This window comes from Helianthus annuus, chromosome 14 (genome assembly GCF_002127325.2).
Source record: "Helianthus annuus cultivar XRQ/B chromosome 14, HanXRQr2.0-SUNRISE, whole genome shotgun sequence".
NCBI classification, from domain to species: domain Eukaryota; kingdom Viridiplantae; phylum Streptophyta; class Magnoliopsida; order Asterales; family Asteraceae; genus Helianthus; species Helianthus annuus.
Window position 1 is genome coordinate 169,482,236 of NC_035446.2, and position 26,460 is coordinate 169,508,695.

The 26,460-nt window shown below is 36.3% G+C and overlaps 3 protein-coding genes across 3 annotated transcripts; all 3 read left to right on the top strand.

Moving 5' to 3' along the window:
• The first annotated feature begins 897 nt into the window (after positions 1-897).
• On the top strand, positions 898-1,996 carry LOC110906286. The gene is made up of 3 exons (XM_035983170.1): positions 898-1,165; positions 1,735-1,877; positions 1,982-1,996. The coding sequence occupies exons 1-3, from the start codon at positions 898-900 to the stop codon at positions 1,994-1,996; spliced, it is 426 nt and encodes a 141-aa protein (XP_035839063.1).
• A 796-nt stretch (positions 1,997-2,792) lies between these two features.
• On the top strand, positions 2,793-11,708 carry LOC110905013 (polycomb group protein EMBRYONIC FLOWER 2). Its single transcript, XM_022150889.2, has 22 exons — positions 2,793-2,927; positions 3,135-3,206; positions 5,418-5,543; positions 6,024-6,153; positions 6,241-6,296; positions 6,402-6,513; positions 6,637-6,802; positions 6,893-6,949; positions 7,058-7,194; positions 7,279-7,341; positions 7,443-7,564; positions 8,516-8,580; positions 8,725-8,777; positions 8,859-8,966; positions 9,072-9,118; positions 9,216-9,301; positions 9,371-9,563; positions 10,024-10,072; positions 10,174-10,257; positions 10,369-10,448; positions 10,533-10,622; positions 11,341-11,708. The coding sequence occupies exons 3-22, from the start codon at positions 5,509-5,511 to the stop codon at positions 11,462-11,464; spliced, it is 1,857 nt and encodes a 618-aa protein (XP_022006581.1). The 5' UTR covers positions 2,793-2,927; positions 3,135-3,206; positions 5,418-5,508; the 3' UTR covers positions 11,465-11,708.
• Positions 11,709-14,969: 3,261 nt separating this feature from the next.
• On the top strand, positions 14,970-24,366 carry LOC110905014 (polycomb group protein EMBRYONIC FLOWER 2). Its single transcript, XM_022150890.2, has 19 exons — positions 14,970-15,049; positions 18,205-18,301; positions 18,487-18,542; positions 18,631-18,742; positions 18,890-19,055; positions 19,649-19,705; positions 19,815-19,951; positions 20,551-20,732; positions 20,821-20,885; positions 21,469-21,521; positions 22,043-22,096; positions 22,180-22,239; positions 22,363-22,409; positions 22,891-22,986; positions 23,056-23,104; positions 23,190-23,273; positions 23,343-23,422; positions 23,492-23,581; positions 24,027-24,366. Exons 1-19 carry the CDS (start codon positions 15,009-15,011, stop codon positions 24,133-24,135), a joined length of 1,635 nt encoding a protein of 544 aa, XP_022006582.1. The 5' UTR covers positions 14,970-15,008; the 3' UTR covers positions 24,136-24,366.
• The last annotated feature ends 2,094 nt before the right edge of the window (positions 24,367-26,460 follow it).

The following is a 26,460-nucleotide window of genomic DNA, read 5'->3' on the forward strand; positions in this document are numbered from 1 at the left end:
CTCACGCACATACACCCTAAAGAACACATTTTGAGCTCAAATAATCATAATTGGATTGTTGTAGACTGGTTACTTGATAAACTTAGTGGTAAAATATGAAATTGATGATTAAAAAGCCAATTTTTAGTGTTAGTAAACCTCATAAGCATTCAATTCTCGGGACAAACTTGTATGCATGAGTCATTGAGCAAGTTTTTTTGTATCGTTTTCATTATTCAACCCACATAATATATAAGTATATAAGTAAGTCGGGTAAGGATCCTGTAAAAAGGGCCTAAAGTGTGAGAAGTGTATTATAACACTATATACAATACTATATAACACCATATAAACACCGTATAACAATATGTAACACCATATAATACCATATAACACTATGTAACAGTATATATCATTATATAACAAATATAACACTATACATCTATTATAGACATGCTATCAGACAAACTATAGTGTTATATTTGTTATATAATGATATATAGTGTTACATAGTGTTATATGGTATTATATGGTGTTACATATTGTTATACATTGTTTATATGGTGTTATATAGTATTATATACAGTGTTATAATACACTTCTCACACTTTGAGCACTTTTTACAGGATCCTCTACCTAAGTCAGTAACCTATTTATTATAATATATAAAAATGACAATGATATAACAAAACCATTGTCCAAAACACCTTATTTTGTTGAGATCCATGCAAAAGTCAAACCTCCAAACCCACATTCCAAATTCTAACACAACAAATTATCCCAAATCCAAGCCACACCTTTTGACCATTCAATCCTCCTTTCCCACAAGTTTACCATAAAATTTCGGTTCTTTTCCATTTTCACTTTTCATAAATAAACCAAGAATATTCACAAAATCCAAAACAAACAAACAAAAAAATGTTTAGATCGGTAAGCACCAGCAGAGTTTCCGACGATACATACTACAGCATCTACAACCATTCGCCGACGTCAAAGGCAGTGTCACCGGCCCTCAGAGCATTGGCTCTCGAAGCCAATGAATTGCCGCAACATGAATCGTCTTCGCTTCCTTCAACCGCTAAAAAGGATAAATTAGGCCGCGCTCGAATTTCAGAAAAATCTGTTCATATCATCCCTCTCATTCTTCTATTATGTGCTCTCATTCTATGGTTGTTTTCAAATCCAGGTGAGTTTATACGGTATATTTCACGATTTGCAGATAACGTAATTACCATAGAAAACCAACATACTTTTGGTTTTTTCTCGTAAAAGTCTTTTTAACATTTTTTTGCATGTAAAAACCAACACACTTTATGCTTTTTATCAAACAGAAAATATGTATGTAAAAAACCAACACATTTTATGCTTTTTATCAAACAGAAAATATGTTTTTACATGCAAAAAATTATTAAAGGACTTTTACAAGAATATATATTGGTTTGTTTATGTGCAAAAGAATTGTTAAGTGACTTTTACGAGAAAAAAAGAAGTATGTTGGTTTTTTCGGGTATTCTATAAATTTTATCTGAAATAACATTGAGAGATCATAATAGATTTTAATATGAAGAGGCTCGGGTCGATGTGTATCTGAAAATTTTAATTTGTTATTTGTAATTTCAGATTGTTTTTAGGTCCTTTTTTTTTTTTTTCTGAATTTAGGTTTCTATATTTGTCGATCTTTTGTTCTTCGGTATTTTGAGTTTTGTATTTTGTATTATGATCATTGGTAATGACAGTGTTGATTTTGATATGCAGACATTAACATGTCGATAAAGAACGAGTTAGTTGCTGGAAAAATAAAACGGAAAACAGTTGATACTTCTGCTGCGATTCACATAGAACGTTCACACGCTGATGGTGATTTCGGAATATCTAGTCATGAGGAAGGGAAGAAGCTGGCAACAAGTATAGGAAACTAGTTGTGAAATGATCAACCATCTTTTTTAGTTTATTATGCTAACTAATTTGGTTCTATTCTTTTTTTTTTCAAAATGTTTTATAGCTAAAGATTATATAGTTGATAAACCCTTTGTGGTGTTTGTAACATTTGTTATGATTTCTTGCTTTCTATTACATTTATTGAAAATTACATCAACAGTAGTTTTGAGAAGAATTTTTTAAAATTTAAAGATGAATGATGCTTTGATGAATGGGATGTGAATGCTCTAAGTGATTGCCAAAACATGTTGTAGTTATGTACTTATATTGCATGACTACAAAATCTTGTTTGATCCATTATGAGCTCGTTACTTATTCATTTAATATAGTTTTAGTATTGTACTTAGGTCGGGTGGTACTGATGGGGCTTTCATTACACCACATCAGTGACATGTAAGCAATGACACCCCCTTTAACAACCAATAAATGAGTTAAAGCCTCACAATCAGTGGCGGATCTAGGATTCCGACCAAGCGGGAACGTTTTATAAATAGGCGGTAACGAAATCGAAAAAACGTCAAATTTTTCCAAAATTTACACTAAAAATGTCAAAAATTTTCCGATCAAGCGGTAGCGGAGGCTCCCCCTTGATCAATGGTAGATCCGCCCCTGCTCACAATGACGCCCCCTATTTTTTTTGGTTAAAGTGTAAAGTGAAGTGGGCCCCACAAATCATTCGTTTTCCGTCGTTATTGTGCTCGTGATAGAGAGAGCAGCACCCCCCCCCCCTCTCAATGATGACGTCACAATGGGGGAAGGGGTTATAGGTTACGGTTAATTAACGGGTTATTTTGTGCAACTCTACCTCAAGTTGTTAGTGCTAGTGGGCCTGGTAGTTACTCATTTGGGCTAAACATAAACCCAATCTAAAAGCCCACTAAACACGGTCCAAAACAGGAGTTGGTGACACAATCACCGTCACAGAAGTCATCAAACGCTGCGGCCTCGCCGGAAATAAATATACCTCCTCTTCTCCACATCACTCACTATTAGGGCTATTAACATCTCAGGTAATAACCTTTCTTTGCTTTATTTTCAACCTAGGGTTTCCAATTTGATCATCTATACTCATTTAGGTTTAATTGATTTCATTCCACCTGTAAAAGATATAAACACTCAAATCATCTGTCGATGATCCTATTCATATCGATCATCCACTTTCGTGCCCTAATTTAAGTGTTTGTTGTAGAGAATGTGACGATGATTTTCCTTTTTAGGTTTATTTTTTGAATTGGCTAAGGATTTATACCGCTGAGGGTTTCTGTCGGCTGAAGACGGTCTGCTTTCAGGTAGGCGCTTGTTCGGTTGATTATCGGTTACGATATTATGTCTTACAGTATGTTTTAGCTTGTTGATATGGCTACTCGAAGAAATATAACATTTGAACAACTAAAATTCTACCAGTATTGAAAAAAATCACAAGTTGAAGCATTAATATGTCCACTGCAAAAGAAGAGAAACTGAATCTAACAGATGTATGATAGAATGATAGCTACTGAACCGAGAAATGTTAGCTACGTGATTGATTTATGTCGCGTTGTTTAATATTTCCAAATCAATTATTGACTGGTTAACTAGAAGAATGCCAATTCATCTATAAAACGACATTTGAATTTTATGACGACTGTCGAGTGGACTTCATTTGATTCTCAATCTGTGCTGTGTTTTTGACTTTTTTCACTGTCGAAGGTTTGTCACTGCTCTCTTTTGTTGATCGGCCCTGCATACGCCTCAAATGAGATTGTACATCATTTACGTTGATTGGTAATTCTGTAACGATGAATGGATAACTGGCACACTTTGTTATTGCTTGATTTCATAATGGTAAAATTTAGGATTTAGGATAGCGGTTGTAAGATTATGTTACTGCTATGGGAAGTTAAGGGGCATTGTCTATTATAAAAAGTGTGAGCTTGTTTATAGTGCTGGTATCTGAACTTTTTGGTCCTCGATGAGTACAATTGTGTTTTGAGTCTTTGAGATATATCTTGTAGGTTATACCACATGGTATGTAGCGTTGGATGTTTTGTAGGGTTTAAAGCATTGTTTTTCTATTTTTAGGGGTTATAGTGCATTATTTATTAATTTGGGGTTTGGTTATAACTTAGTAAGATGTAAGGGGACAGGGGTTAAGTTGAAACATGTACAATTATAAATACGGTGTCGGTTCGGCAGCCGCAACACAAAAACCTAAATCATACATTTGAAGAGGGGAAGAGTTAGGGCTTGAAGGAGAATTAAAAATTAAATATTAAATATGCAGATTATAGAATTTGATATGGAGACTATAGAGTCGGCGATCGCAGCAAGCAGATCAGCGTACTGGTTCTTTATATTTGTTTGATATGTGTAGTTTGATTTGCTCTGCTTCCTTTTATGTTTATTTGATTTCTTTCTCATTCAGTTAGTTACTTTATTGATTTGGTTTGTGCACTTATATAAATTCCATTTGAGTTTGCTCAAAAAAAAAAAAATTTTGTGGTAGGATTTTTAATTGAAAGACGAGATCTATCATGATTGTTCCTAAAATCCCTGTTGTGTTTATAGAAGGTCTAGTTTTTGTGACAAAGAGCTCTGTCTAACAGATATGTCAATCTTTTAACAAGTTTTTTAATTTCTAACGGGAATTAATGACGAATTTCGGAAGTTATTTTTGATCTTTTTGACGGTAAAGTTGTGTAAACATTCCATTTGGATGAGGCTTTTTTTTTTGTAAAATTACTTTTGATATATAAAATATTTGTTGCTTTTTTTGGTAATTGTTAAGAGTTGCTGTATACTTTAGAACTCAATCTTTGTAGAAAATGTTACTTTCTTATATGTGAGTACGTAACTGCATGATTCATTCGGTAGTAGTCTACAGTCTACATGAATTGTTTTTACGAATTTGTGTTATGTACAGTAATGCTCTATATGTTTTGAAATTTGATTTGAGTAACTATGCCGGAGTCAATTTGACTTGTGCGATCCTTTTGAGTTCTTATTGTTTTGGATTGTACATTCAAGGTTTAAAAGAATGGAAACAAGTTTCGAGGCGTTTTCCCTTCGCCTCACGAGGCGTAAGCCTCGAGGCGAACCGTGGCGTAAGCCCGAGGCAGAATTAAAAAAATAATAAGAAGAAATTTATATTTCTTATAAAAATAATAACAATAATACTAACTAAATTCATCATCAAAAGCATCAAAAACACACACAAAAAATACGTAAATTGCTTGAAATTGACACAAAAAGTCAAAAACATCAAAAAACAAATGTCAAAAACCCCTGAGGCGCATCCGTTTTAGCGCCTCAGCCCCTCTGAGGCGCACATACAATATAAACCCCCTAAGTCGCGCCTCAAAATCTTTTCTTGGGAGTTTCGCCTCGAGGCGCACGCCTCAACCGTTTTTTAAAACCATGGTTACACTACACGGGGATGAACCGAATGATGTGCTATGCTTATTGTGCCTTTCATCTACATCTTTATAACTGGATCATTTTCACATTTATTAAATGCACAGGTTGGCAGGAGCCCAAAGTGACCCTAACGAGTTGCAACCTTGGATAAGTGAAGAAATCAATGGTGGTCTAATTTGGCGTTGTTCAACAAGTATGCCAGGCATACCTTTAGTTTCTCGTGAAGCCAAGTATGTTTATCTTGCATTTTACACTATTTATTTGGGCAAATAAGCTTTCTTTAGATACTTTATGGTGTTCATAGCATGCGTGTACTTATTAGTTTGTGTTTCTTGTCATTATTATTATTGTCGCGGTTGTTAATTGTTCTCCATGTTATTTTTTTGTCTGATGGTTACACTATGGTCCTAATACCCTTTTTATATTCTGAAGTAGTTGCTAAAACTGTTTGCATTAAAAAAAATTTCTTTTCCAAAATGAAGAGACAAAATCACTAATTTGACACAAGACGTCATATAAAGTTGTTTTCTTAGGAAACATATTGTGTTACTTATAGGAAGCGATGCAAGTTATATGCTTATTACGTTCCTTTCAAGTGCTTGTGCATTGTAAAGATTGCATTATATTGCTTTGTTCTTTGTAAAGATTACATTTTATTTACTTGCGGATTAAATTCATTGATGCATGTTGTATTCTACTTTTGTTTTCAGCTATTCTAGAGACTCAGAAATTCGGGTTCATTTGTCTGAAGAAGAACAAAGGGCAGCTGAAGAAAGCCTCTCAGTTTATTGCAGGCCTGTAGAATTTTACAACCTTCTTCAAGTCCGGGCCAAAAACAATGTATTTTACCTTTTTTTTGTATCATTCTTCATCTTCATTTTTTATTACAAAAGATGAATATTAACTGTGGGTATGATTTTAACGCAGCCATTATTTCTAACAAGATGTTTGCACTACAAGATAAAAGAGAAGCACAAGAGAAGGTAACCGATACGGCGATACTACACAATCTCACAGCTTTTTCAACTAATCATTTTTATATTCTTGGTTTGTATACTGTTTGTTGATTTGCTTGTGTTTTTATCTAGGGTACAAGTATCGGTATCTATAAGTAGACCGATTGATGGTGGACTGCAAACGCAGTCTCTTTATCCGTTGTATATACTGTTGGCAAGATCGGTGCCTACTCCTAATGGGGAGGTATATTTTAAATTTTGTATATATTTTTGGGTTAATTAAATAACACTATCTTTTTTTCTTAGAATGTTATACTCAACTAAGTTCTCTAATGCCGCATGTACACTTTCTTGGTCTGCTTTTTAGACGATGCGATCTAACTGTTATCGGTTCAAACGAGCCTGCAAGTTGACTGCTTTTAGAGGAGCCGAGACAACGAGTTCATCTCGCGCCAGATTTATTCTTCCCGAGATTAATAAATTATCAATGGAAGTAAAATCTGGTTCTCTTGCTATGCTGTTGGTTAGCTGTGGTATGGCACAAATGCACAATTGTTAGTTTGATTTTATTCAGAAGAATATTGTGTTTTATTTTTAGTTGTTAACATCTATGAATTTTGCAGCTGATATAACAAATCCAACAGCGATTGATCTAACAAAGGATCATATGTTTTCTCCATGTAAGATATACTTCATATTATTGATATCATGGGCATATATGATATATCGTCTTCAGTGTTCAGTTTCTTGTATCGATTTCTTATCTATAATTTGGTCATGCTTGGCAGCAAATGACGGTTACTGTTTAATGGGGAAGATTCCTATTGATTTTCTTCATTTTTCACGGGAGAAATCGCCTAACATAAGTTTAGGAGAGCGAGCTCAGTTTATCTCAACCGTTAGCTTGAAATCATGCTATATGAAGGTAAGCCTTTTAAGCATATTTCATGAAGAGTTTGTTATGTTTATTTTCCTCAATCTCGTTGATGGGTGTTGGATGGGTTTGCAGTTGAGTTGTACAGACAGTGAGAAAAGCCTATCGTTTCATTTTCCCCATAATTCCGAAGCTGTGGTATGTATCGTCTTGACTTAATGCTTTGTGGTGTGATTTTTTTGAGCTTATTTAATGATTATGTTCTTACTTGCGACTGTGCCAATTTATGATTACCGCAGAGTATATTGCAGCAAGTACCAGTTATTATAACAGCAGAAGAGCTTGGGGCGAAAGATATATCGCCTTATGACTTGTATTCATACAACAACATTCCTACTGATAAACTGTCTCAGGTCATAAGGTAATTGATGTTTACTTTTATGTTACCGCTAGTATTTCCTTTATCATCATCTAGGCCTGTAAATGAACCGAACGAACACGAACATAGAACACGAACACGAACACGAACACGAACATATAATCGAACATAATTTTTTGTTCGTGTTCGTTCATTAAGAAATCGTGCATGTTCGTGTTCGTTTATGTTCGTTCATTTAAAGCCTAAACGAACATAAACGAACACAAACGAACATAAACAAAAAAAACTTAACTGAACATAATTGAATAAACATAAATTAACATGATTGAAGAAACATAAACGAACACAAATGAATGTAATTGAACAAATATAAACAAACACAATTTAACATTAGTGAACACAAACGAACAAGTTTAGTATATTACAATTCATCTGGAAACACATCTAAATTAGGGTTCATAGACACTAAATTAAGTAGCTTTTTTTATATAAATATTAAGTAAACGATCAGTTACATTTTAAAATTTCATTTTTATAACTAGAAAACTCAATTACTAATTAGTTATATTTATATAAGTAGTTAGAAAACCTAATATTTATATACATATAACTATTTATGTATTTACTAAAATTTAAACGAACATAAACGAACGTAAATAAACGAACGTTCACGAACATAAATGAACGAACACAAGGTGTGTTCATGTTTGTTCATTTAATTGAACGAACAAAATTTTTTGTTCGTGTTCGTTCGTTTATTAGATAAACGAACATAAATGAACGAACACAATGTGTGTTCATGTTTGTTCATTTAATTGAACGAACAAATTTTTTTGTTCGTGTTCGTTCGTTTATTAGAAAAACGAACATAAACGAACTTCCCGCCGAACAAGTTCACGAACAGTTCATGAACGTTCGGTTCGTTTACAGGCCTATGACATCATCTGTGGCTTCTGGAATTGAAATCACAATTTGTTATAATTTGGTTGTCAGGCTAAGAACAGGAAATGTCATATTCAACTTCAAATACTACAACAATATGCTGCAAAGGAGTGAAGGTACCTCATGTTTATTCGATATAAATATATAATCTCTGAATATAATATCTTGTTTGTGGCTGTTTTTCAATTGAAACCGTAGGGTTTCAACTTTTCTTGATTGGTTTCGTGGTTTTTGAAACATGAGCACTTTTTTTTTTGCAGTTACAGAAGATTATTGTTGTGCTTTCTGCTTGCTAAAATGTGCAAGTTACAAGGTAAATATGGTTCTGTTTGAACTTGGCTGTTTATAAATATTGGTATGATTATGATATGCATATCTTCTTGATGTCTTTCAGGGCCTGAGATATCACTTGCTCGCCTGTCACGATCTTTTTAACTACGAGTTCTGGGTTGATGAGGATTATCAAGTTGTGGTTGTATCTCCTACGACCTCCACTTCTGAGGTCATAATGTTGTTTCCACTCTTTTAAAGTTCGCTCATCGAGATTTTTAAAATCTCGATTTCAGACAGTAATTGTGTTTTTTTTTTCTTTTCTTCTGGAATACAGATTTTCGGCAGAACGGTTGATCCTAGAGAACAGTCATTTTTCTTTTGGCAAGTGGTTTGCTCTTGTTTTTTTTTTTTAAGTTTTTTACTTTTTAATACATATCAATGCATTTAACTTATATGAACGTAACTCCAATTTTCACAGCCATAAGCCCTCGAGAAGCAGAAAATCCGGGAGACAAAATCAAGCGGGTCAACTTGCATTGGGTTCACATATGCCTCCAGCACTTGGTGACTTTTTGTTACAACTTTTGTTAGTTTCTTTTGAATATGTTAGATATTTTTTCTTCTGGATTTCAGGTGTTTCTGAGCGTATGGATTGTGAAATATACAGTCCTAACGCTGTAGGTGTGTCGAGTGTTGCTGGTATCACATCATGTGGACCCGAATCTACTTCCCAATCAGTACCAGGAAGCAGCAGCATTGCACCAACCGCACTCTTGCAATTTGCAAAAACTAGAAAGTTATCAGTCGAACGTTCCGATCCTAGAAAGTATGTTGATGAATTTTATTTATATTTTAAACGAGTTAAATGCCATTTTAGTCCCTGTGGTTTGAGCCATTTTGTCAGTTTAGTCCAAAGGTTTCATTTTTTACATGTGGGTCCAAAAAGGTTTCATCGTTGCCATTTTAGTCCACTGGGTTAACTTCATCCATTTTTTCTGTTAACGAGAAGGGCAATTCGGTTATTTTATATGTAATTCTGTTAACTAGAAGAGCAATTTGGCCATATAAAATGACCGAATTACCCTTCTCGTTAACATAAAAAATAGATAAAGTTAACCCAGTGGACTAAAATGGCAACAGTGAAACTTTTTTGGACCCACAGGTGAAAAATGAAACCTTTGGACTAAACTGGCAAAATGACCAAAACCATAGGGACTAAAATGGCATTTAACTCTATTTTAAACACTTCTATATATTTTAAATAATTTATTCTTCTTGTTTTGCAGCCAAGCGCTGTTGCATAGAGGCAGTTTCTTTCATTCTCATAGAGCTCAGGTCACATTTTTCCCCGTATTTCTTTATTGTCGGTAAACAACTTTAAACCTCACCATCACTATCTTAATCTGTTTTTTTCCTTTTAAATTCTCTATGTTTAGCCAATGGCACCAGAGTACGTGTTTGGCGATGAAGATAGTGAGGATGAGGTTGATGATGACGTTGCTGATCTTGAAGACCGAAGGGTATGTTCTGTTTAAACGCATACCAAACTAACAAATAATAACAATTACTGATAACACTAATAACAAATTATAAATATTATGAATATCACATTTACTTTTGATACATTTCAGATGCTTGATGACTTTGTCGATGTTACGCAACACGAGAAGCAAATGATGCATCTATGGAACTCATTCATAAGAAAGCAACGGTAATTCATAAAACTCATCTGTATACAGTATATAATGTAATATGTGTTTTTGACTTTGAATTTGTTCGTTTGTGGTGGTGTTAGGGTGCTAGCGGATGCACATGTTCCCTGGGCTTGTGAGGCATTTTCAACCCAGCATGGAGAAGAATTTATCCGGAACCCAGAAGTACTCTGGTATCTATAACAGATTATCTCGATTCGGTTTTCATTTAAGATAACGTCTACTTGAATAAGCTCATAAATATGGTAATTTAGGGCTGCAAACGAACCAAACGTTCGGTGAACAGTTCATGAACCGTTCGGCGGGAAGTTCGTTTGTGTTCGTTCGTTTATTAAACAAACGAACACGAACAAGAAATTTCGTTCGTTTAGTTAAATGAACAAACATGAACAGATGTCGTGTTCGTTCGTTTATGTTCGTGAACGTTCGGTAACGTGTTCGTTTGTGTTTGATAGTACATTAGTGTTTTTAGTTTTTATATTTATTTAAATACTTCAAAGTTATGACAAATTAAATATCTAATAAGTGTCGGTGTATTATATATTCTGTTCATGAACGATTGTTTGTGTTTGTTTATTTCCATTTGTGTTCATGAACATTAGTTTGTGCTCATTTTTGTTCGTGAACGTTCGTTTTTGTTCGTTACCTAAAATTAACAAACAAACACAAACGAACACGAACAAGTTCATTTCCTTAACAAATGAACACGAACATAAAATCTCGTTCGATAAGTGTTCGTGAACGGTTCGCAAACACATATATTTCTTAACAAACGAACACGAACAAAGTCTTGTTCGTGTTCGTTCGGTTCGTTTGCAGCCCTAGATGGTATTACGAAAATTTTTAATTTAAGATATAATTGCATAACCTGTAAATTGTGATTTGCGGCAGGTGTTGGAATTTGTTCATGATTAAGCTATGGAACCATGGTCTTCTTGATGCTAAGACGATGAACAGCTGTCACTTGATACTAGAGAACTTTCGGGAGCAAAATCGAAGCCAACCAACCAACTGATTCTTCTGAAAACGAAAATTGATGATGCGTTTCGATATAATTTTTTTCATATTAGTGGTAAGAACACAGTATATGTTAGCAGTTTGAGCGGAAGTTCATATTGTTGTGTTGTTATGCGGTGGACATGGGTTCTGATGCTTGGTTTAGCAATTCATACATTCTTTGGTTCCGGTTGTTGCTGGAACCATAAAGTTATGAACGTCACATAACCAATCAAATGAAATCATGTACTTTTTAAGGCGCATACCTTTTGTATATGGTTCTTAGGCTATAGGGTGTGGTTGGAGCCCCTTGGGGCGCTATAGATGCCCAGCTGGCTTGGGTGGCGCCCCCACACCCTCCAGCCTTACCAAGCATTTGTTGTTAGATTAATTCGGCTTTTGAAGTATCTCCTTAGTCTTGTTGGCCTAACATCAAGTTGTAGCGGATGGCAAAATTGTGCTTGCCAAACAATGCCGTTGTATCCATAACAACAAATTATGAATTCGGTTTATATGTAGCTCAATAAACCGAGTAAACATAGTAAACCATACTTTATACTCGGTTGAATAAACCCAATTATATGAATTCGTTGTATTCGATTGCAGCCGAAAACCAAACCAAATTCAAATATGGTTTGTTATCCAATGATAGAAGTAATTATATTCCGTTTAGTTTGGTTCGATTTTTGATTTAAAAAAAATTCCAACCGAATAATAGGAACCAAATATTCGAATAAACCCAAAAAGAACCGATGGACATAACGGTTCCAAGTTGTTTGAATTATTTTTGTCATAATTTTGTTCAAATTTAACATGTGAAGGGACTTTAATGTTCTAAAAATTGTTGAGGGATTTTTGTGAGACAAATTAGAAAGTATGCTGGTTTTTTACGTACAAAAAATTGTTGAGTGACTTTTATAAGAAAAATTAGAAAGTATATTGATTTTTTTATGATATTTCCCTTTTCAATAAGAATTTTATTACACATATTGAGTCAACTTGGTTTAAAGTGCCATCCATCAAATTTTGCCAAGTTAGATAGCAAAATGTTGAATTTTTTAAAACTTAAATTTATGATTTTTTTTCTTGGTTATTACATAGGCTCTTAAAGAGAAAGGTCGGTGATATTTTCACTTCTAACCTCTCAAACTTTTGACATGAAACACTATTAACCTTCATCTTTAAGTAAGTTATAAACATTCGCATTTAACTTTTGGTAATTGACAACTTTGACCCTCAAATCTTCTCCAACTTATTAACATTACTCCTCCTAACTTTTGACAATTGATAACTTTGACTCTACAACCTTTTCTACTTACTTGACACCTCATTTTGTTGAAATAACTTTTATGACTTCACATCGTAACGTGCGACACATTATAACATTTTTTATTTTATCTGTGGCTAACCATATTAATGTTTATATTATTTTTACGACTTTACACAACTCTTTAAATTAATTTTATGACTTGTCCGAACCATACCCTCCTTTTGATGACGTTAACTAACGTGTTTAACAAAGTAAAAAACGTCCGTTCTTTCTTCTCTAAAATATTCTGAAAAGTAACATGTGCCGGTACCAAATGCAGAGGTGGCGACGTAACCACCGTCAGTCACAGAGGTCATCAAACAACTTTACAATCTCGCCGGAAACATTACGATCACGCATCATCTCAGGTACTCTTTCATTGTTTCAGTTTTATTTTTATTCTGTATTTGGAGATTGTTCTATCTAATTAATTAAGACTTAGGGCTTAAGTTGAAACCTGTACATTTATTATACATATGCTATTGGATTAATAACACTAAAACCTTGATCAAACATCCCAATAGGGGAGAAATTAGGGTTTAACGTAGACTCAAGAGTTTGAAAAAAAAAGAGTTTGTAGTGAGAAAACTAGGGTACAAGTTCCTTTTACTTGTTATTGGATCATGTATTTCTTCATTCGGTTTGTAACTGTGTGAGTTCTCTTTGAGTGGATCTGTAACATCCTCCGGCCTCTCGTACCACCAATATCGGTTTGCCTCCGCCCATTAAGAACTCTCAAGACGGCACCTATCCTAGTATCACTTACTCCCAGCTAAGCATACTTAACTATGGAGTTTATATATGCTCCATAGCCATTTGCGCCCAAAACGCGTTGGTGATATAAGAGGCATGACATTTCTTATGAACCGAGAATCTCTTCCGGATACAGTCAATGTGAGATTTGCCTAGGGTGTTATACTGGGTCATGTTAATTTTCTCTGTATTGTTTTTGGATCAATCAATCAGTAATGGGGATTTAGTTACAATTAGGTCATCACAGGAGTTGTCTCTAAAGTCATTCAGATGTTTATTATGAATCTCTTTGACATGAATGGACCGTAAATTTCTTTCTAATGTAGACAAAACAAGGAACTGATCGTCAAAATTTTCATATAAAACTTATGTTTAGATTTAACTTTCTAAAAGTGTTTTTAGTGAGGGGAAAATCTTAATACTTTTACACGTGTACGGAGCTAAAATAAATGTCTTTGTTCTGAAAACTTTTGATTGTTGCATCTTTATTAAATTTTTCACTAGTCATGATAAAATTTAATTTTGACTCTTCTGAGCTAAACAGTTAATGCGGTAAAATATCGGATATCGGTCAAGGACCGATATTTGAGATATCGGTTATCGCGGTGGGATATCGGTGAGATATCGGTAATTTTAATATCATGCTAAATTTATATGTATAGCAATTTAACACTAACAATTGTAACAAGTAAGAACTGACTAAGACTTAAAACACTAACATTTAACAGTAATAACTAACAGTTAAGTCTTAAAACACTTATAGCAGCAATAAGAAGAAAAATGAACGGTAGAAATAAGAAGAATGGTACTGATATCGGGAAAATCAGTGATTTATAGATCAAACATCGGTCCTATATCGGTCAAATATCGGACAATATCGCTGATATTATCGGTACCGATATTCTGACCAATATTTCGTACCGCTATCTCGGCAGGGGACCGATGACCGATATATCAGTATATCATATCACTGATATATCGGTTGATATATCGCGATATTAACTACATAGCTTCTGAGATGATGAAATCCTCATTTTTTTACTATTAGGAGGTTTACAATAATGTTTTCACAGTTTAACGGACTTTTGTAAATTAATCTGTTTTTAACCTTGTTGAGTTGATTCTTGATCTTTCGGAATCATGGTGAAAGTGTCGGATTGACATATTTTATATAAATTGCCAGCTAGGTAACGTTAAACCAAAATGCAGAGTTGGTCACTCAAGTCATTAAACTCTTGGACCTTACCGAAAATACACTCTACTTTACTTACTAGGGCTATTAACGTCTCACATATCAAGTAATACATGGCTTTAGCTGTCTTTAGGGGTTGTAGTTGCATTATTTGTTAATGTGAGGTTTGATTTTAACTAATTAAGATGTAGGGGGTTAAGTTGAAACTTGTACAATTATATATACGGTGTTAGGCCGATAGCACAAAAATCTAAATCATACATTTGAAGAGGGGAAAACTTAGGGTTTGAACTTTGAAGCAGACTCTATATGGAGAGTTTGAAAACGGCGCTCGTAGCAAGACAATCAGGGTATAAGTCTCTTTTATTCGTTTGATATGCGTTATGATAGGAATCATACTCTCGTTATTGTCATTTGTCTATTCTAGGAGGGGGTTAAGTGTAATTGCTATTTCTATAAATAAGGATCAATAGTCATTTAGGAAGGTAGGAGAGATTTTAGGAAGTTGTTAGGCTCTTGCATTAGCATGAGAAGGGCATAGCCCTGGACCACTTCGGTGGCTAGTATTTGTATTTTCTTCTTCAGTTTACCAAATATAATTACAGATTTACTTTCATCATCTCCATTAAATTCTGTTACCTATCATTGGTCCGACCTGCCTACTCTGCTCTCCATCCGTTCAATTTCAGGATCTGTGTTTCCTGAATTTTCGGATCTATCTTCAATCAGATCCCTGAATTTTCGGATATTTCTCAATTTGAATCCGATATCCCTTTATTTTCGGATCTATCTTCGATCAGATCCCTGAATTTTCGGATCTCTCTTCAATCAGATCCAACGTCAGCTTCAACATCGTTCACTTTTCAATTCCAATTCGTTCCAGATCTGCTTCAATTGCCGCATCTTCTTCGTTTGATTTCATTATCGGATTTCAGTTCCGATTTCAAATCAATCACTGGTTTCACCCTCTGTTCCTGTTCGAGTTCCAGATCTCTCCAGTTCGTTTTCTTTTCTGATACAATCTCCAATATGGTGAATATCTCTACTCGTTTGGACATTCAGGATCAATTGCTTCAGCAGCTTCAGAATGATATGGCAAATCAGTCTTCTCGATTGGATTCCATCACTGATACCGTCGATGCGTATCGGGCGGAATCCGCTGAATTTCGTAAGGTGATGCTCGCTTGGATGAGGGTTCAGGAGACAAACCACACCGATCTTCCACCAAAGTCAGGGCTATCAGATTTGCTTGGTTCGGGAGTCGATTCCGGTGAGGTATTTACTTCTTCTAGTCTCACATCTGCTTCCAATGGGGATTTGTCTGGTGATTGCTCGGCTCTATTAGCTCAATTGGAGGCAATCGTGTCCAGATCTGAAGCACGTTGGTGTGATCCAACGATTTCACGTATTTCAGGTTCCAGCTCTCAATTGCCGTTTTCGATGGTTTCGGCTGATGCTAAAACGTTTGGCGCTGGGAATTTAGGGTCGCACAGGGCTGATTGGGCTACATCAGATAGTTTGCAAGGAAAGTTGGGCTTGGACACTATAGTGGGCCTACGTATTCAACAGAAAATGGTTGTGGATTTGGGCTCTACACGTCTGGGATCGCCGGGTGACGTACTTACTTCAGCAATTCAGTTTCTGTTTCGTGACACCATCTATTCCGCATCACAGTTGGTCTCTTGTCCCTTGCCTTCGGTACATATCTCTATCCAAGTTGCTGGGAAATTCTTGCTGGCGGGGATGATAAAACCCCCGGTTTTTGTCCCAATTTCAGTTCCCTTTGACAGGGGGAAATTTTCGCTCGAATTCTACGATCGACGTTCAGGCTGTAAGGAAGGAATGATTCCCACTAGTCATCTTTGGGTGGTGCATGGGCAGCCTCGACCACCTGAGTCACTCTCGAAGAAATCTACGCTTGAATGTCAAGTCAGTTGTCGTTCCCAGTCTTGAGGGCAAGACTGTTTTGAAGGGGGGAGTAATGATAGGAATCATACTCTCGTTATTGTCATTTGTCTATTCTAGGAGGGGGTTAAGTGTAATTGCTATTTCTATAAATAAGGATCAATAGTCATTTAGGAAGGTAGGAGAGATTTTAGGAAGTTGTTAGGCTCTTGCATTAGCATGAGAAGGGCATAGCCCTGGACCACTTCGGTGGCTAGTATTTGTATTTTCTTCTTCAGTTTACCAAATATAATTACAGATTTACTTTCATCATCTCCATTAAATTCTGTTACCTATCACGTTATTCGATTTGATCTACTCCATTTATGCTTAATTATTTTGTTATCCACCTGATTTGGTATTTGTTGATTTGGTTTGTAATTGTATGAGTTCTCTTTGATTAGATCTATCGATAAGTAATGGCGATCGCCGTAATAATGAGGATCGCATTAGTTATGTCTCAGAAATCGTTGAGATGTTTAGTAGAATCTGTTTGAGATGAATGAACCAGAAATTTATTTCTAAAGTCAAAATCTTGTGTTTTTGTAACCGTTTGAAATGTAAACAGGACACGGAAATGAAAACTCCGTATAAAATCGATTTCAATTCCAGCCTATGCAATTAATGCGGTAAAAAATCGGATATCGGTCAAGGACCGCTATTTGAGATATAGGTAATCGCGGTGGGGGATATCGGTAATTTTAATATCATGCAGAATTTATATATATATCAATTTAACAATAACGATTCAGTATACTCTCCTACCATTAACAAATTAACCTTTTGCAACTTGCAAAACACTAACGATTGTAGCAAGTAGGAACTGATTAAGACTTAAAACACTAACAATTAAGACTTAAAACACTAATAGCAGCAATAAGAAGAAAGACGAATGGCAGGACTCTGAAGAAAGGTACCGATATCAGGAAAATCGGTGATATATCAGTCAAATATCGGTCAATATCGCCGCTAATATCGGTACCGATATTTTGACTGATATATGACACCGATATTTTACATGGGGGGCGATAACCGATATATCACCGATATTAACTGCATAGATTCCAGAAATTCCAATCTGGTACGCTCTTCATTTGTTAGAATCATAAACTGTTAACTACGACTTTTGTTTAGAAATAGTTTTGTAAAAGTGTGGAAAGTCCTGAACTTTTAACCATGTTCAGGGCTAAAGTATTTATTTTTAAGTTGTGAGCAGTGGGGATCGATGTTACAATACGTGGTGATGACCAAAACTAGAAAAAGTATATCGTACATTACAGCTTAACGTACTTCACGTACAACAACGTGCGTGATTTGTTCTATAACATGCGTGATTAATGTTTTCAATATGCGCGATTAATGTGTTTCAACATGCGTGATTTTGGATTTTTGAATTATAACGTGCGTGATTTTAAAATGAACGTGCGTAATTACCTGTCGTACGTGATGTACGTTAAGCCGTAATGTACGTTAACCTTCCTCACCAAAATTATGTGTTATACTCATTTTACCCTTCAATCACATCTTTATAAATGGTACACTTCAACATCTTTAACTACAGGTTTGAGGAAGAACAAAATGCAGCTGAGGAAAGCTTCTCTGTTTATTTCAAGCCGGTTGAGTTGTACAAATGTCTTGGGGTCCGGGCTTCTAGAAAGGTAATTTATGTAATTAGTATACTTCTCCGTTATTTCATTTATTTAGCTTTTAGGGAATAATTAATATATTTACATTGTATGTTAACTTATTCTTTGCTGCCCCATTTCTTGAAATAACTATTATATGAAAAAAAGGATGATTACACATGAAGAGTATATTAACTGTTGGTGTGATTTTCATGCAGCCATTGTTTCGAGCAAATTGTTTACGTTATAAATTAGAAGAGAAACACAAAAGAAGGTAAGGGATACTACATAACAACTCAGTTATAGATCTTTCGGTTCTTCATGTTTAAGCTTGTATCTAACATTGCTTGTGCTTTTTTCAGGGTACAGTTATCAGTATCCATAAGCAGATCTCTCGATGATGGACCCCAAACAATGCATATTTTTCCTTTGTATGTAGTGTTGGCAAGACCGGTGCCTACAACAAATGCCGAGGTAGTTCTATGAACATATTATATATATATGTATGTGTGTGACTGTGTGTGTGTTTTGGTTTTATTCTTCTATTTGCTCTCTGTTTTTTAAATGTTATGCTCACTAGTTTCCCTTATGCAATGTGTGATTTTCTTGTATGATTTCTAGGCACTACAATCTATCCGTTATAGGTTCAAACGAGCCTGCAAAGTGACTGCTTTTAACGTAGCACCCACAATGCGATCACCACAAGCCAGATTTATTCTTCCGGAGATAAATAAGTTATCAACTGAGTTCAAATCTGGTTCTCTTGCTATTCTGTTAGTTAGCTTTGGTATGTTCCTTAGTTTGATTGTATTCGGAAGAATATATATATATATATAGGGTTAGGTTAATGTACAAATGCCCTTATCGTACATTACGTACGCTACAATCTCAGCCGTCCGATCATCTTCCCGCATTGAATTCGCACGTTGTTTTTTTGTAACAATTTCGCATGTTGGTTTTTTAACATGCGATTTCATCAAAATTACCACATGCGAAATTGTTACAAAAAAACAACATGCTATTTCATCAAAATTATCACATGCGAAATTGGTACAAAAAAACAACATGCGAATTCATCAAAAATTATCACATGCGAAATTGTTATAAAAAAACATGCTATTTTATCAAAAATTATCACATGCGAAATTGGTACAAAAAAACATGCAAATTCATCAAAAATTATCACATGCGAAATTGTTATAAAAAAACAACATGCGATTTTTAAAATGTCGGGAAGATGATTTGACGGCTGAGATTGTAGCGTACGTAATGTACAATAAGGGCATTTGTACAGTACACTTTACCTATATATATATATATATATATATTATATAATTTTTTTTGTTTTGTTTTAGCTGTTAACATCTATGATTTTTGCAGCTGGCATAACAAACCGAACAGTGATTGACCTAACAGAAGATCATATGGATTCACCCTGTAAGATATACTTCATATAATTGACACTGTGGGCTTATTAGTTATTTCACATGCAATGTTCGGTTTCTTCCATCCAAAATCTCAACTATAGTTTGTTCATGCATTGCAGCAAACGAGGGTTGCTGCCTAATGGGGAAGACTCTTTTTGATTTTATTCATTTTTCAAAAGAGAATTCACCTAAAATGAGTATAGGAGGGAGAGCTCAGTTTATGTCGACTATCAGCTTGAGCTCGTGTTATATGAAGGTAAACTCTTTAAGCACGTTTGGTTAAGACTCTTAACTTAAGAGTCTGTTACATACCAAACGAGAGAACTCAACCCAAAAGACTAGTCTGGTGGGTGAGAGAGCCCATTTGGTATATAAACCCCACATCAGTTGCCCATACAACCGATGTGGGACAAGTCCCATACCTTGCAATGGTATATAGTCCATAACAATCGACCCTCCTTAAGGGCCAACGTCCTCGTTGGTCACGGCCATGTTAGTCACGACTCACGACTGGCTCTTTCCAGGCCACCACTCCATGGGCCACAACTCCGAGCCTCGTTGGTCACGGCTGGCTTGGAGTGGTGGCCTGGAAAGAGCCAGCCGTGACCAACATGGCCGTGACCAACGAGGACGTTGGCCCTTAAGGAGGGTCGATTGTTATGGACTAATACCATTGCAAGGTATGAGACTTGTCCCACATCGGTTGTATGGGCAACTGATGTGGGGTTTATATACCAAATGGGCTCTCTCACCCACCAGACTAGTCTTTTGGGTTGAGTTCTCTCGTTTGGTATGTAACAGATTCATTAATAATACAATACTAAAACAGGATCGACTTAATGTTTGGTTTTGCAGTTGAGCTGTTCAGATGGGGAGAAATGCCTATCTTTTCGGTTTCCGCATAATTCTGAAGCTGTTGTATTGCAACAAGTACGCGTTATTGTTACGGCAGAAGAGCTCGGGGCAAAAGATATATCGCCTTTGGACGTGCATTCATACAACAATACTTCTACTGATAAGCTGCCTGAAGATCAAAGGTAGTTAATGTTGAAGTTTATGTAATATGTATCTTTTCTCATTGCATTCTCGAAATAAAATTACAGTTTGCTATGCTTTTGTTGTCAGGCCAAGAACAAGAGAGGTCATATTCTTCTACATATACGACAATGATAGGCTGCACAAGACACAAGGTACTTATTTACGGAAGAGTAAAATGCCATTTTCGTACCTAAGGTTTGGTCAGTTTTGCGTCTTTTGTCCAAAGGTTTGTTTTTCAGCATCTGGATCCAAAAGGTTTGAAATCTTGCCATTTTCATCTGGCTCATTAGTTGCATCCATTTTTTTTTCCGTTAAGTCAAGGGTATTTCTGTCTTTTTTGTTAACTTAAAGGGCAATTTCCGAACTACCCTTTAAGTACATTATGCTAAATGCTTGTACATAAAGTGAAAAAGACCGAATTGCCCTTTAAGTTAACAAAAAAGACGAAAAGTGCCCCTGACTTAACAGAGAGAAATGGATGGAGTTAACGAACTCGATGAAAACAGCAAGATTTTAAACCTTTGGATTCAAATGCGGAAAAAACATGCCTTTGGACAAAAGTCGCAAAACTGGCCAAACGTCAGGGACGAAAATGACGTTTTACTCTTTACCGAACATAATGTCTTGTTTCGTACTGCCTGAAATTTCTTGCTATAATTTAATCAGCTTCTCTGCAGTTAAACCTTATAATGGTTTCAGCTTTTCTTGATTGGAAACATGTTTTACATTTTGCAGTTACTGAAGATTATACTTGCCCATTTTGCTTGCTAAAATGCGCAAGTTACACGGTAAATTTCGAACCTTTTGTATATAAATGTTTCGGTACCTAGTTTCTATAGGGTATGATAGAGTAAACTGCCATTTTGGTCCCTGAGCTTTGGTTACTTTTGCCACTTTAGTCCAAAACTCAAACCTTTTGCATCTGGGTCCCTGTGGTTTCAGTTTTATTGCCATTTTGGTCCAAAAATGAAATCAGGTCATATTTGTCTTATAAAATCCTGCAATTTTGTCATTTTTCTCAGGGGCAAATCAGGTCATATTTGTCTTACAAAATATGGTATTTATTTATAAAAAAGAAATGATCATTTTGGCCCTGCGGAAAAGGACAAAATAGCAGGATTTTATAAAACAACTATGACCTGATTTCATTTTTGGACCAAAATGGCAATAAAACTGAAACCACAGGGACCCAGATGTAAAAAGTTTGAGTTTTGGACTAAAATGGCAAAAGTGACCAAACCACAGGGACCAAAATGGCAGTTTACACGGTATGATATGATGATGTGTGTTTCTTGATGTCTTTTTTCAGGGACTTGCATGCCACTTACCAGCATCGCATGATCTCTTTAACTATGAGTTCCGGGTTGGTTAATTTCACAAACCCACCATGGTTTTTAGTTTGCACATTAAAATAGACTACTTACCGTAGCTTATAATGTTGTTTAGGGTGAAGGGGCTTATCAATTTGTGTTTGTATCGGCTAAGTTCAATGCATCCTCCGCTGAGGTCATACTTTTGTTTCTGCTCTTCGATAATAGTTAATATATGCAGGTTTTTAGACTATGAATGCGTAAAACGGATGCGATTTCTTCTTCTTTTTTAATTACATTCCATTCTTCTTGAAATCAGATAGTTGGAAGAAAGCTTTATCCTCGAGAAAAGGAGTTTAACTTCTGGTAAGTCACGAGCTGTATAAAGGCTGTAATCGAGCCGAGCTGAGCTAGGCTGGGATCGAGCTTGAGCTCGAACTTAAAAGAGTCAGCTCGGCTTGGCTCGATTATTGTTTCGAGTTGAAAAGTCAAGCTCAAGCTCGACTCGTAAAAACTTCGAGCCGGCTCGTTAATTTTCTTTTAAGTTTTTTAACTATTTTTTTCACAAAAAAAAATTAAAATTATAGCATACATTTCTAAAAATATATACATATATATACACACACATACATACGAGCAATCGAGTCGGGCCACGAGTTGAGCCACAAAGCCAAGCCAATAATTCGAGCCACGAGCCGAGTACCCTGGCTCGATTTCAAAACGAGCTAGCTTGGCTCGAAAACATAACGAGCTTTTTTCGAGCGAGCTTCGAGCCACGAGCCACGAGCTTCAATACAAACACATGCATTTTTATGTAACTAAAAAAACCTAACCTCAATTTTTACAGCCGTCGGCCAATGCGAAGAAAGAAATTAGGGAGACAAAATCAAAATCATGCGGGGCCACTTGTGTTGGATTCAAATAAAGGACACGATGCTAGAAAGTATGCTCAACATTTTTCAAGTTTGTTTTCATAGAAACTTAAATATGATTTTCTTTTTTCTTGTTGCAGCCAATCCCTCTTGTTGAGACGAACTTTTGTGCATTCTCGTACGGGCCAGGTTACCACTTTCTCCTATCTTATGCATCGCCGATAATTTAACTTTACAATTCACCATTAGTATCTAAATCTCCGTCTACTTTTAGCCAATGGCATTAGAGCAGGTGTTTGGTGATGAAGATAGCGAAGACGAGGTTGATGATGACGTTGCTGATATTGAAGATAGAAAGGTAGGTTCTTGTAACAATTAATAACATTGATGGATAATAAATAACGACGTTTTCTTGCATTGGATTCAGAGGCTGGATAGGTTTGTAGATGCTACCCAACATGAGAAGCTATTGATGCATCTCTGGAACTCATTTAAGAGAAAGCAAAGGTAATTCACTTCTCTACTTATATACGTTTTTACGATTTAATATATATCGTTTGTTTGTGGTGGTGTTAGGGTGGTGGCAGACGGACACATTCCGTGGGCTTGTGAGGCGTTTTCAACCCTGCATAGACAAGACTTTCTCCAGAGTCCAGAATTGCGCACGTATGCATCCAAACCCTTCTTATTACCATGCAAATAGTTTATTAAATTAACCCCAAATTAAGAGTTAATTACATAGTTAGTCCCTGTGGTTTGCACAAAATAACATACTTAGGTACTAATTGTTTAAAATCACCTTCTAAGGTATTAACTTTTCATTTTGTAACGATTGGAGGTATTAACTTCTAGGGTATTACCGTAGTTAGTCCCTGTGGTTTGCACAAAATAACATACTTAGGTACTAATAGAATGTAATTTTAAACCTACAAATAACGTTAATACCTCCAAACGTTACAAAATGAAAAGTTAATACCCTAGAATGTGATTGTAACTATTAGTACCTAAGTATGTTAATTTGTGCAAACCACAGGGACTAACTATGTAATTAACTCCCAAATTAATAATCTATATGTTATTAAATTAAAAAATAGTTGTGAATCGGGTGCAGGTGTTGGAACGTATTCATGGTTAAGCTATGGGAGATTGGTCTTCTCGATGCACAAACGATGAACAACTGCGGATCCATACTAAGCCAAAATGCCGAAAAGAAAAACTGATTGAAGGTTTTGTTGTTGTGTTAAGATGTAGATCTCAAGAAAATGTTATAAGTTGAGGCAATTGGAGACTGTAATGCTAGCCAACATCCTAAACAGCTATAGAGACCGAAATCCTGAAAACCGAAACTGATTGAAAGTTCTTTTCATACTAGCATAGCAGCAGTTGGTAGCGTTTTGTTGTGATACATCGCCGATTATATTATATCAAGTGTAAGAAGGATTTATAGAGTGCCAAATGTCCAATAACCTATTGTTCAGTTATCTTTATTTTTATTTTTATTTTTATTTCTCTCTAACCATCAGCTTTTAAAAGGGAAACCATTTTCCCTTTAACCTTTCACATCTGCATAGTTATCACAACTTCAATCCTTGACCAAGTTTAACTCCCTCTTCCTGAGTCACCAGAACACCCATGTTCTTAACCACCGATCAAAGAAAAAAAAAGCTCCCCGCTTCTTTCGTTTTCTTCTTTCCTTGCTTGACACGACAAGATTCAAAGCCTTCCCGCTTTAACGGATCTTCTTCTATCTGTCTACCACCGATCAAAGAAAAAAAAAGCTCCCCGCTTCTTTCGTTTTCTTCTTTCCTTGCTTGACACGACAAGATTCAAAGCCTTCCCGCTTTAACGGATCTTCTTCTATCTGTCTACCCGCAAATTCCGATCGGATACTTCTGCCATAAAGAATAACCTACACCGGTTACTTCGTTCTTATCCTTGGCTGGAAGGACAGAGTCTTGATATTAACTGGATTGAAAATTGCTAATGCTATGAGGTTTACCACCACCGAAACATATTGAACTGATCACCTGCCATTAACGTTTTCCCAACGATACTCCCTCCGAACAACCGTTCTCTTTACTTTATGTAAAACAAATTGAACCCTTCTTTGATAGTTTTTTTCCACCCTGTCAGACTCCTCATTGATATGCCTCCCCGCAAACATCAAGCACCAACAAAGACAACAACCACCTGTTGTTGTGTCCCTCGTTCGTCAAACGAATCCCTAAGCCTCCTCGCTCTTCCGTTTCTTCCACGACACGCCCGTTGTTTTGGATAGATTTCAAAAAATGAAAACCCGTAGGGCGACTTTTTAAATATGTTTGTAACAATGTTTGACGTGTTTTTGATGATTATATAAATTTAAGTTTGATGTTCTTTTTCTACATGACCCGACCCGACCCGAACCCGTTTTTTTATGTATATATCTAGACGCCTAAATTTAAAAAAAAAATCCGCACCCCCATGAAAAAATTCCTGGGTCCGCCACTGTTTTGTAGTAATCCGTTCGTGTAAAATAAAATAAAATCTTTATTAACTTGAATTACAACGAAATTAGGAAAGCATAAAGACTACAGAACTGGTTACAACTGAAAGAAAATAAAAACAAGAACAGAATTACAAGAAAATAAAATTGTTCTTGGCTGAGGATCGTGTTAGACACGGGTCCCTTAAAACAAATTGCGCGTCTCCCAGGAGAACACGTTTGTTTCCAGGATACAACAGCTCAAAGCAGTTGCACTGCCGGTCTTGACTCCAACCCGAATGAGTACCTTGATTCTTGAAGATGAGAGAAGAATTCAGAGAAGAAGATTGAATTTGCTGTGTAAATTCGGTGTCTTTGATTTTGTAGCTCGATCCTCTATTTATACTGCAGATGAAGGTCGAAACTGAAAAACAAATTTAATGGGAGAATTAAACTGCATTAAACGTCTTCAATGCACCTTAATTCGTCATTAAATTCTCACTCAAACGCATTAACTTCGTCAGTTTCGAATGCTGAATCGTAACTGCACAACATTAACTGCTGCTGGAAGCTTCTGCGCGCACGCACGCAAGACACACTGGAGCGCGCGCGCATGTCTGCACGCACATGCGCGGTGCGTCCTTTTGGCTCACTGCCATGCGCGCGTGCGCCTCAGTCCCATGCGCACCTGCGCGCGTGCGCCACGTCACCTGTAAGCCTCTACGAGCACGCCACACAGTCGCGCTGTTTTGGCTCACTTTGGTGCGCCGTACACGTCACCTTAGTGCCCATGCTCCATGCGCCAGTGCGCGCCATGTGTACTCGTGCGCGGACCCACCAGGGTCATGCACCTGCATGCCACATCACCAACCACTTGGTCCTTGCAACCCTTGTGCTCCACCACGCGCACGCGGTCAAAAATACAAAGGCGGCTCTCAAGCGGCGATGCGAAGTGCAAAGTGCGCCATCAAAGCGCCACATTGCGCCTCATCGCCCACGCCACACGCGCGCGCGTGTGCGAGTTCGAGTGCGAGTTAGGGTGCTCCGCACCTTTCGCGAGTACACTAGTGAGTGTTTCCAT

What these genes read in the sequence shown, in the direction of transcription:
- LOC110905014 (XM_022150890.2), top strand. Translation starts at nt 15,009, where the DNA reads ATGGAGAGTTTGAAAACGGCGCTCGTAGCAAGACAATCAGG. An exon ending in TGCCTACAACAAATGCCGAG is followed by an intron (nt 18,743 to 18,889) that starts GTAGTTCTATGA and finishes TATGATTTCTAG; the next exon opens with GCACTACAATCTATCCGTTA. An exon ending in AAAGGACACGATGCTAGAAA is followed by an intron (nt 22,987 to 23,055) that starts GTATGCTCAACA and finishes TTCTTGTTGCAG; the next exon opens with CCAATCCCTCTTGTTGAGAC.
- LOC110906286 (XM_035983170.1), top strand. Translation starts at nt 898, where the DNA reads ATGTTTAGATCGGTAAGCACCAGCAGAGTTTCCGACGATACATACTAC. An exon ending in ATGGTTGTTTTCAAATCCAG is followed by an intron (nt 1,166 to 1,734) that starts GTGAGTTTATAC and finishes TTTGATATGCAG; the next exon opens with ACATTAACATGTCGATAAAG.
- LOC110905013 (XM_022150889.2), top strand. Translation starts at nt 5,509, where the DNA reads ATGCCAGGCATACCTTTAGTTTCTCGTGAAGCCAA. An exon ending in AAAGAGAAGCACAAGAGAAG is followed by an intron (nt 6,297 to 6,401) that starts GTAACCGATACG and finishes GTTTTTATCTAG; the next exon opens with GGTACAAGTATCGGTATCTA. An exon ending in CCCATAATTCCGAAGCTGTG is followed by an intron (nt 7,342 to 7,442) that starts GTATGTATCGTC and finishes TGATTACCGCAG; the next exon opens with AGTATATTGCAGCAAGTACC.